The sequence below is a fragment of the Grus americana genome, chromosome 2 (assembly GCF_028858705.1).
Source record: "Grus americana isolate bGruAme1 chromosome 2, bGruAme1.mat, whole genome shotgun sequence".
In the NCBI taxonomy this organism is placed as follows: Eukaryota; Metazoa; Chordata; class Aves; order Gruiformes; family Gruidae; genus Grus; species Grus americana.
Genome location: NC_072853.1, coordinates 106,116,616 through 106,130,159, shown reverse-complemented (window position 1 = coordinate 106,130,159; position 13,544 = coordinate 106,116,616). Strand labels below are relative to the sequence as shown.

General features: G+C 39.7%; 1 protein-coding gene across 13 annotated transcripts in view; it reads right to left on the bottom strand.

Moving 5' to 3' along the window:
* Nucleotides 1-11,506, bottom strand: part of ICE1 (interactor of little elongation complex ELL subunit 1) — a 37,170-nt gene extending 25,664 nt beyond the window's left edge. For 6 of the 13 annotated variants that reach the window (XR_008576110.1, XR_008576111.1, XM_054818525.1 and 3 more), the window contains exons 1-10: nt 11,091-11,296; nt 10,168-10,226; nt 8,583-8,634; nt 8,134-8,159; nt 7,338-7,449; nt 6,265-6,341; nt 2,648-2,685; nt 574-656; nt 267-306; nt 123-179 (exon numbers count right to left, since the gene is read on the bottom strand). Coding sequence is in view for 9 of the 13 variants with exons in the window: in XM_054818525.1 (XP_054674500.1) it covers nt 123-179; nt 267-306; nt 574-656; nt 2,648-2,685; nt 6,265-6,341; nt 7,338-7,449; nt 8,134-8,159; nt 8,583-8,634; nt 10,168-10,226; nt 11,091-11,177 (631 nt within the window). In the remaining 4 variants the exon portion in view is untranslated. The other 7 variants (XM_054818519.1, XM_054818521.1, XM_054818523.1 and 4 more) reach the window with 6 other exon arrangements.
* Between the last annotated feature and the right edge of the window lie 2,038 nt (nt 11,507-13,544).

Here is a 13,544-nt window from a genome sequence, read left to right as displayed (position 1 = left end):
GCATCTGCTCTTACAGCATTTCTGTCAGTATTCTCTGTTTCCAAAAATGCAACTCCAGAAGAGTCACAGTAAATTCATAATGGTTGGTTCTGCACAGAGAACGGTCCTGCAAAAAATCTTACCTTTGTCTATGTCTGTTGTAAGATCTTCACTTGAACTCTGGGTCTCTGCATGCTTAACTATTAAAAAGAGGAGAGAGGGGAAAGGAAATGTTCAAACTGAACAATACCACACATAATAATCTGAAGGCAAAGGTGAACACTTACCTTTTCTGCACTTCTCTTTAAGTACACCATCAAGTTTTCCCTGTTAAAATTAAATAATATTTTTTCACGCTGTACATAGTTTGTAGAACATCTACTCTTAGTTAGCATGAAATCTAAATCAACATTTCAAAGGTCATGCTTCAAATAGAAAATTTCTCTTAAGGTGAATTGCTATGTTTAGTTACTCAATATCGCCAACAAATGTAATTGTACTATTTCAGTATCTCTGTTACTACTAGCTTCCTTTCCGCCCCCCCCCGCAGAAATACTAAAAGAAGGTTCATCCAAAAGACCAGGAAAGTCTTACTTGTGCCTTCTTTAGCTCCTTTTCAAGCCTCCTCTTTTCAGTTTTCAGTTGTCTGAAGTCCTGTGTATGCTTTGTTGCAGCCTCTTCAAGAGAGAGAGCCAAAATTGAAGTTAGAAACTACAATATAAGAGACAACTAATTTAAGCAGTATTGGTCACCAGTTTGCAAATCAAATTACCAGAAAAAAATAGGCAGCGTGAAATACAAATCTTTTGAAGTTATATTTTGGCTTATTAAGACGACAACATGTGCATACAAGTATGTTGTCTTCCAGCTGCATAATTACTGTTCTGAACTACTGAAATACGTCTATTACTTTTCTCACTTACACGCAAGAATGAAGAGTGGGTCATATGGTCTATGGGTCTAGTGGGTCAACCTGGTCTAGTGAAGGGTGTCCCTGCCCATGGCACAGGGGTTGGAACTAGGTGATCTTTAAGGTCGCTTCCAACCCAAACCATTCTATGATTCTATATTATAATGATACTGTACTGCAGAACAATATACACCAAGTGAAAAGAGGGAATAAAATTAAGAATGAGGTGTAATGTTTTTTCATGTGTTTTATTCTCTTATTTAAAAGAGGGCTATGGTTCAAAGATGAAAACACCATAGTCAACTGCATTAGAAAGATCTAGATAGCACTCAAGACTAACGAACAGAGAAGAATACCTTATCTCTTAATGTCTAACAGACACCTAGGAAGAGTGCAGATGGGTGGGAATAAAGACTACAGAGCAGGTAAGTGAGGACTGAATGTGAGGTTCCTAAGTATCTCTCTCACTTGAGAATTTCCTTGAGAGAACTCCTGAGAGATCAGCTTGGTGACTTATACACGGATAGCAGAGAAAAGACAGATGGAACCTGCCTACTGATCAGATCAGGTCACAGAAGAGAGCATATCAAAAGAAAGAGCATTAAAAAGATAGTTCAAGTGGTAAGTTGACAAAAAACAATCATGGGAAAATTTCAGATTGACAAAAGACACCAGGCTAAAATACCAGGTCTGGGAACATAGGAAAGAACAAAACAGATAAAACTAGTTACTCAAATTGGACCTTTGCAAATTGCAAACTATCTCACAGTATTTTGTTCTAGCTCTGCCAGAATTTGAGTTTTTCAGGGTCAAGAGGGTATAAAAACCTTGCTGCCATGTAATGGAACTCCAAAATGCTCATCAAAATAAACACCCTGTACCTGTACTTTACAGTAGGACACTAAGATACAAGTCACTCAGTTCACTGTGCTTTAAACTGTGGTAAGCACAGCTGTAAGTGTGCCATGAATGAAAATATTTGCCTTGCCAACAGTACAGCAAGTTAAGTATCAGAATGCTTTATGCATATCCACCCTCTACTAGCAAAACAAGAAAAACAGTGCCAAGAGGCAAGTGCTTTATCTCTGCCTGAAAACAAAGCAAACAAACCGAAAGGCAATTGCCAGAATATTTAAAAATCAGGAAACGTGTCAGGATAACTAAATATTTAAATATTATTATAAACATGACTAGAATCCTGCCAAGATTATTGGAATGGTGGAGCACATGCCCTATGAAAACAGGCTCATTGAACTAGACTTAATTAGCTTGAGAGGAAAAAAAACGCCACCAAAACTTAGAAGGGATCTGAGAGCAGCTTCCTTGTACCTACAAGGAGGTATCAAGAAGATGGAATGAGACTGTTCAGTGGCACATGGTGGAAGGATGAGAGACATCAGGTGTAAGTTGAAACAAGTTAAAACAAGAGAGTTTCCAACTGACTATAAAGGAAAAGCTTTTTCACCATGAAGACAGTCATGCAGTGAATCTGATTCCCTGGGCAGACTCCATCCTTTGAGGTTTTCATGACCAGAAGTTCCCCTTCCAACTTCACCTACTCTATGTGCCAAAGATACTCACAGAAAACATTCTGCAGGAAGGCTGATGTAATTTAAAGACTAAGCATCACACATAGTATTGCCCTGCCTTGCTCCTTGGGGCCTCAACAGTTAGAAAGTTGCAGTTACTTCTTTAGATAAAAAAGGAATCAAGAGATGGAGCAGAACAACAACACAGTAACGCAATGTAGAAAGTTACCTTCAAGTTTCTTCACTTTTGTTTCCAGTTTCTTCCTCCTGTTAAAAAGAAGGCATTAATACATCATTTTGTATAGAATTATATTGCACATAATGAAAAGACAGGAAAAACATAAATCTAGCCATTTCAGAGAAAACACACTTCCTAGACCCAGGACCTGTGAGATCCATGTGTCCCTGAAGTTGAAAACTTAATCAATGTCATGCTTCTGACATTCTCAAACAAACAGATAAAGCTGTTACAGAGGTAGAGTTTGCTATTAAGAGAGTCAGTCCACTAATCTAGGTACATAAATATACCTTCAGCGACAACTTGGAGTTACAAACACAACCCGAGAAAACTGGCTTCTGTTTTTTTGCAGTTCTATGATGTAATGCAGACAGATTTTACTCCTTAAAAACAATTAAGCCTTGCTTACAATCAATAAGATCCAGGTAATGAGATAGTCAGGAACAGCCTTCAAGATCACTTATGTCCCACAGTTTTTTGTTCAGAATATCCAGGTGTTTACTAAAGCCAAACCGAAACAACTATGCACCCTGAACAATTTTGACTTCAGCATTTTCAACCCTGAGGCATACACAGAACTGGAAAATAAATAAATAAACAAACACTTCTATTATTTTTCTTCTGTTAAATTCCAGTATCCCAGAAACAGTTTTTAAACTGTTGTGATAAGCAGAGGACTCTGTCCTGACAAACACAAGCTACCAATGCTCACTGAGCACTTTCACAAAGAAGAGCACAGCTCATGCACTCCCTATATTAAAACCTGTATAATGGATTGAGATTTACAGCCTAACCCTTTCTGGATGTGCCACCTTTAATCATCACTTCAGACATTAAGTAGAATACATTTGAAAATCCACTCAGAAACAGGAAGATTGACCACCTTTGCCATGTTCAGTAATCAAAGCATTTATACTATAAACAGACTGATACTCTTGGGCCTTCTCAGTCTGAACAGGCTCATACTTAACTCTCTCCATACTCAGATGATGGCTTTGACGGTCAAGCCATAAGTGAAAATTTCAGAAAAAAAATCGTTGTAAAACATCTCTGCAGAAGAAAAAAAAAAAGGGGGGGGAGGAGGGGTGTCATCCTTTAAAAATAGCAGGTAATGAACTTCTGTTTCCCTGTAGATTATCTTCTGACCATTTCCAATAAGGTCAGCCATCTAGTTGACTAAGGGAAGCCAGTAGATGTGGGGGTTTTTGTATTTTAGCAAAGCTTTTCATACTGTCTCTTACAGTATCCTTCCGGACAAAGCATCCAGCGCACAGCTACACAAGTCCATAATACGTTGGGTGAGCAATTGGCTGAGGGGTCAGGCTCAAAGAGTTACACTAAATGGGGTTACATCAGGCTGGCAGCCAGTCACCAGACAGTCCCAGGGCTCAGTTTCAGGGCCAGTGCTCTTTAATGTTTTTATAAATGATCTGGACACAGGAGTTGAATGTGTGCATTAAGTAAGTTTGCTGATGATACGAAATTAGGAGGAGCTGTAGACTCACTCAAGACTAGAGACACCTTACAGAGAGATCTGGATAATCTAGAGAACCAGGCAATCACCAACCATACAAAATTTAAGAAGAGAAAGTGCTGATTCTCCACCTGGAACAGGGTAATCCTGGTTATACATACAAATTGGGGATGAGAGGCTGGAGAGCAGCCCTGTGGAAAGAGATCTGGAGAGTTGATGGCAAGTTGAATATGAGTCGTCAATGTTACCCGGCAGCCAAAAGAGCCAGCTGTGTCATGTCATCAAGCACAGCATAGCTAGGCGATCAATGAAGGTGACTGTCCCACTGTACACTGCACTGGTACGGCCCCACCTCAAGTACAGTGTGAGGTTTTGAGGGCCCCTCTATAAGAAAGATGTTGAACTATTCGAGTGTGTCCAGAGGAGGACGACCAAGATTGTGAAAGGTCTCGAGGGCAAGACTTATCAGGAACAGCTGAGGTCGCTTGCTTTATTCAGCTTAGAGAAGGCTGAGCAGTGACCTCATTGCAGTCTACAACTTCCTCAAGATGGGCAGCAGACAGGGAGATGCTGCTCTCTCTGGTGACCAGCAACAGGACATGAGGAAATGAAATAAAGCTGTATCAGTGGAACTTCAGATTGGACATTAGGAAAAGGTTCTTCACTGAAAGGGTGGTTGGTCCCTGGAACAGGCTCCCCAAGGAAATGGGGCACCAAGGAGCATCTGAAGAACACTCTTAGTCATATGGTTTAGTTTTAGGTAGTCCTGTGAGGAGCAAGGAGTTGGACTCAATGAACCTTATAGGTCCCTTTCAACTCCAGATAGAATTTCTATGATAGAACTAAGAATCTGAATAACCAGACAGCCACTAAATGCCAACATTTATCATTGCAATATTTACAGACGAAATAGTTACTACTACAAGTGCAGCAGTACACTAATTTCATCAACACATGTGATTACATTAAGAAAGAAAATAGATGTTAAATCTAGTAATTCACAAAAAGTAAGGTTTGTAGTGATGCATTTGGACAGAACCTCTTATGCTACACAACTCGAGTTCCTATCTGATCTTTAAGATGCATGCATAACTTCAGCTGATAGCTAGCAGAAGTTGCATTCAGAAGCAGAATACATACAGTATTATAATCTACCCAAACTACAAAACCCATAATGTGGATACATTTGTAGTACTCAAAAGCTGAAAAACAAATACAAACAACCTTACTTATGGAACAGTCTAACATTTTGAGAACTTCTTTCAAAGCTTGTCTTTTCATACCTAAAACCTTCTTCATAGTGGACATACATATTTCTCTCAAGTTACCATGCTTGTTATAATCTCAGAATTGGGAAACTGTTATCCTTATAAATATTCGAAACTCAATTAGACAAGGTCCTGAGCAACCTAACTTTGTCCAGCCAGGTGATTTAGAGGCTAGAAGTATAACAGGGTTAAAAAGCAATTAGACAAATTCATTAGAGAGTCCATCAAGAGCTGTATGGCATGATGATAACACACACATGTGCTCCAGGCAAAGAAGCCTTTGAGTGACTAGTTACTGGAAGAACAAAGTTTGGGAATTAACAAGGCACAGCTTCACAATATTCTCTACTATGGCAACTAAAATGGTTTCTGCACTTTTAGTGCCAAATCTCTCCTGCCTATTTCCAAACGTGGTGGACAGTTCAGCGCCTGCTGAGCTTTTTCTTTAAAAAACAATTATTTTAAGGACTGATTTAAAGTGCAGATCACTTTGGCAATATCATTTATATATCGGCCTCAGAGACTTATCAGCACAATGGAAACAGATGGCGGCAACAACAAAAAGCCAAGATTAAGAACCACTTAAAACTGGAGAAACTACAGCTGCTTCTCCAATCTCATCCCATTCTTAAAAACCTTTGCTAAACCACCACCAAAAGCCAGGATAACAATTAATCTAATACTATCTTCCAGAGCGTTTGCTACAAAAATTAAGACCATTCTTCCATCAAATCCCTATTCTAAGAACCCATAAGCATAAAAATTTTAGCAAAATGGAAAGCATAACTAGGTAAGGTACAAGACCAAGTTCTGGAAGAGTTAAGAGGGGGAAAGAAAGGTTGGGGATTAAAAAAAGTATCACTCACACAGCATCACTGTTTACTATTTCTTCTTTAATTTTAACATATTGCAGTTGACTGTCCCGATAAATCTTGAGAGAACTCTGTCGAGAAGGAAAGCACAGTTAAAATACATCCTTACTGAGGGCAAAAAAAAATAGATAGCAGACAACTTACCTATTCTAATGAAAACGGTGCATAAAACAGTATATTCAACGAGAAAACAAACAAGTTGAGAAGTCAGGTTTTTCTTCTTTGTTAAAGGCAAAAAGTTACAACAAACAACTCTGTTTCTATCTTTGTTTTGATTATGTGCCTCAAACACCTATCTGGATAGGAACTCAAAGCTGAAGTCAAGAGCACAACTTTTACACAACATACATATAATCCTGCTTTTTCTGAAAAAGTGCCATCAGGACATCAGCTAGTAATGCTTTTTGAGGGAAGAGGACTTAAAAAACAGTTCTAACATAGAAGAAAAACTAGGTACAGTGACAATACAAATGTTAACATCCTACCTTGTACTGGCATGAAAGAACTACAAGAAAGAGGGTGGGGTATTTTTCACAGAAATAATAGCTAATGTCTAGAAAATATATACTTTTTTATATATATATATTTATATTTGAACAGTCAAAAGCTTTTCTTCTGTAGAAGAAAAGGATGGGAGAGAAATTAGTAATCAACTCAAGTAGCTAATAATGTAAAAGCATATGTTCAAAAAAGGTAACAGAAGCAAAATCCTCCTCTGCACAGATCCTCTTCGCAACTTTTTAGTAGGACAAGTTATAGAGAATTCAGTAATAAGATTAGAACAGAAAAATCAAAGGAATTTGAATGAATCTCTTTTCTTCCTAAATAAGAAAATAAAACCCAAATAATCTGATCAAAAAATCATAGGCAAGAAGTTCAAGCTTTTGTAGTTCTTACCTGAAACCTGCTGCCATTTAATTAATTTCACCTAAAACCAGAGGTGCCTGTCCCAGTGAGCTGGAAAGAACAACTAAGCTCATTAAAGCCTGCTTCATGAAGATGAGCATTAAATATATACATTTCCTTCAACAGAAAAAGTCCAAGTTATTTAAACTTTACAAGCACACCTTTTTCTCTTCCAACTCGGCTTTCAAGGAACCCAATTCTTCCTGGCACTTTTCCAGAGGAAGGATTTTCTGTAGCATCTGCTCCACTTGGCAACGAAGAGCAGAGATCTCTCTGAAACGGGAAGTGTAATTGAAGAAAAAAAGAAAGAAAAAGTTGCCAAGAAACATGGGTGCTTTCAAACTCAATGTTCTGATTCTTCAGGCAAGTGTCCGAGTCTTTTGCTTTTCCCTATGGAAAAACGCTGCAAGAGATACCCAAAGGCTTTTAAAAGCCTAAGTGTTCTCATTTTTACATCTAACATTTTACATTCAAAGCAAATTCAAGATACGATTTAAAAACATTAAACTGAGCCTAAAGCTAGATGCAAACAGATGGCACGTGCCACACAGAAGTACTGCCCAGCTGCCTACACTGAAGTGCCAGGAATAAGCGTCGCTACATACATAGCACTATGAAATAAGAGCAGAGTCCAACTGTGGGATTTTTCAGCAGGCAGGATGGAGTCCTTAAAGATTACATGCTGCTTCTTCCTCTATAATCGAGTAAGCAAGGGCACACAGCACAACTATAAAGGGCCAGGAAAGAATTTCACACAGATATTGTAGAAGGACAGATTTCTCTCCTCATCAAGAGTATCTTTGCTAGCTATGGCCTAGGAAGAATGGTAAAAGAAAGGGCCACATTAAAAGCTCAGTCTAGACCCAGGGCTGTTGCTGTTACAACATCAGACTCATAAAACTGTCAAAGACACAAAGAACGTAGCACCTTTATTAAACAGTTTAAAATCAAACTTACCGTTCAGCAAATTGAAGCTGTAATCTCTTGTTAAGGTAGAAGTTAAAAACAGTTTATCAAACGTCCTTAAGTATATTTCAATCCAATCACAACTTGCAAAGAAACATCCAATAAAGACTTCCACCCAAAAAACAGGACTTGCAGAACTGTTTAACTGAAACATTTCAATACTTTTGAAGTGAATAAGCAGAGCTGCTTCTGTTAGTTGAAGAAACTGAGTCACTCTTAGCAACGCAGGTTTCAAGTAGTCCATCTTAACCCATATATTAGATGGAGTTGGACCTTAAGTGGATAGTTTTAATTCCAAAGCCTTATTTTATTTATTTACTTTTACAAAGCCTATCCAGTCTGTTCTTTATTAGAGGCATCATCTCTTAACTTAAACCTTAAATAGCCCTCAAGCCCTCTTATAAGAAACATTGATACATTAATTCTGTAAGAACACTAACAGAAAAGTAAAGGATATCAGTGCATTTCTGTTGATACTCTGTCAGCAAACGACTGCAAGAAAAAAGAAAAGAATCAGGTGAGAAAATGAGTAATGTCTTGACAATCATGTCTTAGGATACCTTTCCTTTTGCTTTATAGATAAAAAGTGTAAGATTGGTTAGCATTTTCTGATAGTAGTCAATATAACCCTTTTGTTTCATTAAGTCATTCAAACCTCAAATCAGGCTGCTTTAAAATAGAAAAAAGCAACAACTGGCAATTACATGAATTTGTAGCTATTAACTATTTGCAGCTTTAAAAAAACCAAACACGCAAAAAACATTTAGGTAAAGAACATAATATGCATATAATCAAAAACCACATATAATCACAAAGTCATAGCCTAGTTCCCAAACTTAAAAGGATGTTTTCCTAGAAAGGAATACATAAATATAAGAAAAATAGTTCAAAAGACCTTAAAAGGCTTTAATCTTTATACTATTCTCCTAGTGGCCATAAAAGTGTAACACTTACTCTGATCCAAAGTGTACAGTGCACCACAGGACAGCACCAAGGAAAGCTATTCTCTCCTTTCCTCAAATCTTATGTTTTTTAAGAATAGAGAGAAGAAAGGACAAAAAAAAAAAAAAATACTGTGGCAGTTACTCCGATACGAGAGGGTTGTATTACTTTCTCTTGTAACAGTTAAGAGTAATCAGGTAAGGCAAAAAAGAAAGGGGCTGAGCTGCAAGTAGTTAAAGGAGAGGTAATTCCCACAAGAAATGTATGCACTGGCAAAGAGGGACACAAAGTTTGAAGGTAGGAAAAGGAATCTATAGAAACAGAGTAAAGGAGCTTTGAAGAAAAGGGTCCCAGTTAAGACAGTGAGGGCTCTCTGAAATACTTTTTGGAAACCAGAATGCAGGACTGGAATTTAAATTCACTAAAGCCAGACTGACGCATATCTGGAAAGGGGTACATGAGAAATAAACCCTTACAATTAGGAGACATAGCAAGGGTATTACACCATAGTATGGAGGTATACGTAACATATTTTGATACGTTATTCCACACAATCACACATTGATGGTTATGGAGAAGTGGAAGCAATCACAGAAGAGAAAGCAAACTATGAGAAGCGTTTTAGAACCTTACTGTTCTGACCAATGTTCGGCCTCACTTTTCGTATTCTGCTATTTAATCCCAACAGTATTTCACACCTTAAAGCTCAGACTAAATTCTGTTCAAAAGGTTCACATACACCTATGCTTGACTTTTAGTTCTCATACTATATTTTTACAACAGATACAATGAAATAAATCTATTCAAAGAGCCACTTCTGCTAGTATTTGTAATAACATATACACAAAATAGCCCTGTTTTACTACCATTACACATAGATATTTTAGGGTATAAATTAAATAAGTCTTACAGTCTATATTTAGGACCTATTCATGAAGAAGTTACTTTCTTTTTGAGGAGGATTACATTTTGTGCATTAACAACTACCTACATTCCACAAAACATATTTGCTGCATTGCTTTAAGAACTTAAGAGCTATAAAACCCAAATCAAACCAACAAAACACTTGTGCATTGTACTTACTCTCCATCAATCATTTTTTGCTTCAGTGCAATTAATGCGGCTACATATTCATTTACATTCTGTAAGGAAGAGTCTCAAGTTGGTAAAGAAGTTTCACTCCAAAAAAAGTACTATACACAGTAAATAACCCTTCAATTGATTGCTTTCTACACAATACAATAATCTTTTTTTTTCAGTTCTCTTAGTGAACAAGATACTAATTCACCAAAAATATATTCATATAAATACATATAGAGAATACAGGCTCCACAAGAAAGTATGTATACTTAAATAAGGCTTTACTACAAAAGCTCTTCAAACTTTGCCTTTACAGTAGATAATATACTAATATCCCCATAACCTTTTTTTCTCAAACTCAAATTACACTTTGGCATAATATTACCAATAAATGGCATCTAGCTCATTTGAGACTACAGATTTCCCAGATTCTCAATCCATACTCATTCTAAGTGCATTCAAAGATCTCCTCCGCTGTCTGAACTCTCAGCAGGGCCTTCCCCTCATTTAAAGGGGAAACAAACATTGCCCGAAGCGTTATACTATAAAACTACACGCTCGCTTAAGAGTGCTGAAGAAAGGAGGTGAATCACGGCACTCCTTCCACTGCACCGAAGCAAAGTCAAAAGGATACGCCTTGAAATTCACTAGCAGATCCCGCTAGGCAGGCCGCAGAGACACGAGCTACTTTTCCGCATTTCGCCCAGCTAAAGCTTGCCATTGCTGCTCCTTTTATAGAATTCCTTTGCCACATTCGCTATCCAAGCTACGTTTACACTGGGAGCGGTGACTGCGGCACCCAGCGCTTCCCACCTGCCAGCGGCCCGTCATAGCCCCACGGTCACGTCCTTAAGCAAACACACCCCACACCTTCCACCCCCCACCCCAGACGTTCCAGCGCCGCAGGAATGGCGGCCCGTTGCTACCTGCTGGAGAACACCGCAGTTCGCGCAGGCCGCGGTGGGGGCGGCTGCGGTCCCGACCGGCGGCGGCGGTGTCTCTCCAGGCATCATACTGGCCGCCGCGCCCCACACCAGTCCCGCTGCCCGGCAGCGCCCCGCACAGCCACAAGCGTCCCACCGCCCAGCCCCGACATCAGCGCGGAGGCGCAGCCAAAGCTGCGTCACACGCCGCACCACTACCTCAGCAAGGACCCGGCTCGTCTCAGCCTGCCCGAGGATGAACCCATGGCTGCCTGACTAGCGGCAGCGGAAAAGACAGCAGAAGGTGGCCTCTGCAGAGGCTAACGTTGAAAGCGCCCAGTGAACACCGTTTTGGCCCACTTAAAGGAACGACTGCACCTACATCTCCCACACCCTTCTACGAATGCTTTTTTTTTTTTTTTTGCACGGGCACTTCTGAAGAGCGCCGCTGCGGTCCTAGCGCGGGCGCGGGCTGGGGTAGCTTTTCTCGCTTGGCGCGAGAAGGCTGGGCGGGGCCGCTGCTGGGGCGGGGCGCTCGGAGGGCGGGGCCTGCGCGCTCGGCTGCCTCGCCTTCGCCCCTTGCGGCCGGGGCGGGGGCGGGCGTAGCTGCTCAGCGGCAGCGTGGGGGCGGGGCGGGGCCGAACGCTGCTGGGGTCGTCGGGACTCTGCCTCGCTGACCAGCGCCGAGTCGAGCCGCCCCCGCCGCCCTTCCTCTGCTCTGCCGCTGGGTTCTGGCGAGCTAGAGCTACCGTCTGGATATGGTCATACTTAGCTGTTTCTATTCCCTGACGTACACAGAAACAGCTCTTAAAATGGGAGCATACCAGTTCAACTCACTCGGACAGCATCTTGTGGGAGCCTGCTATTCATGGCAAGTGATCAAGCTTTTCATTTCATCCAAGCATTCGTAAGGAGATTTTTAAAGGCAATATTTAGCATTACTTGTCATCATCGTGGCTGCCTGCATCTACCACTTAACACAGCATCTTCATACACAGAGCAAGTTAGGAGAAGGCTTCATGCATTGCAGGCCATGCTTTTGATTGCTTAGAGAAACAGAAGTTGAGGTAGTGACTGCTGTGTTGTACCACACTTTGTTACTGTTGAGGTATGATCCCATCACATTATTTCCATAGCAATCATTCAGTATCTAGTACACAGGATAGATGGTTGCATTCAGTGTGAATTAGTTTGTGGGGTTTTTCTATTCAGCTCGTGCTGTTGGAATTTATTTACTGAACGCTGTTTGCAATGTTGCTGCTGCTTACACAACTTACAGTCTACCTGAAACTTTCTCTGGCTCACAGTTTATCCAGGCACTTCAAATTGCTTTTTCACTCTTGTCTTCCTAGTAGTTTGTACATATTCCTCAGGGGAGTCACTATTCATCCCTAGATCTGCAGAGCTACATTAAATCTTACTTCTCACTAGCAATACAGTACAGCTGCATGGTTAACTGGACCTTGATTAAGACATTGAAACTTGTACCTCCTGTATAAGTGCTCTGATCAAACAGGATATTTCAGGCTTTCTCAATCTTTCTAGTTTGAGAGCTTTACAACAATTTAATAAAATACTCATTAGAGCAGGAGTACAGTTTAAGTGACAGTGTCACTGGACTGAATCACTCCCTCTGGGGTGAGTAAATTTCCTGCGTGAATGGAGCTGAGTGCTAGTCATTTTAGATTTGAGAGGTTGGGGCTGTGGTTAGGTCAGGCAACAAAGCACTTTATTAGGTGACATAGCTAAGGGCAGTGCTCTGCAGAAAGAAACATGCTCTATCACAAAGTGAATTGATGTTTTCAGAAAAGTTCAGTGTTTCTTGTGATTATTTGTGCTTAACTGAAAATGTTATCCTCAAAATTCTGTTTTAACATTGAAGATGCCCAAATTTTCTAGTTGTTCATACTTCTTCTATAAAAGTTCATAAGTTTCAATGCTTCAAACTCTAAATACATGCAGAACTAGGCAAGTAAACTTATGAAAATTCAGTATTGCCAATTTATTTTTTATATTAAGTTCCCATTCCTTGACAGGAAGAAAATATTTTAAAACTCCATTTTAACACACCCTACAAAAATAATTATTAAAAGCATTTCCTTCAAAAAATTAAGATATTTTAAAATTTAAATCAAAGAATATGAAATGATAATGTAAACTATATGCTTTTTCTTTTAATTACACTTAACTTGATTAGGCCAAGAAGACAAGAGATGGTAGGGCTTGGAGTTCTGAAGTTTTGCTTCATGTGCTGGTTTTTCACTGGGATAGAGTTAATTTTCTTCACAGTAGGTAGTATGAGGCTATGCTTTGGATTTGTGCTGAAAACAATGTTGGTAATATAGAGATGTGTCTTGGTTTAACCCCAATGGGCAACTAAGCTCACTTTCCTCCAGCAAATTGGGGGAGAGAAACAGAAGAGTGAAAGTGAGAAACCTCGTGGGTTGAGATAAAGAC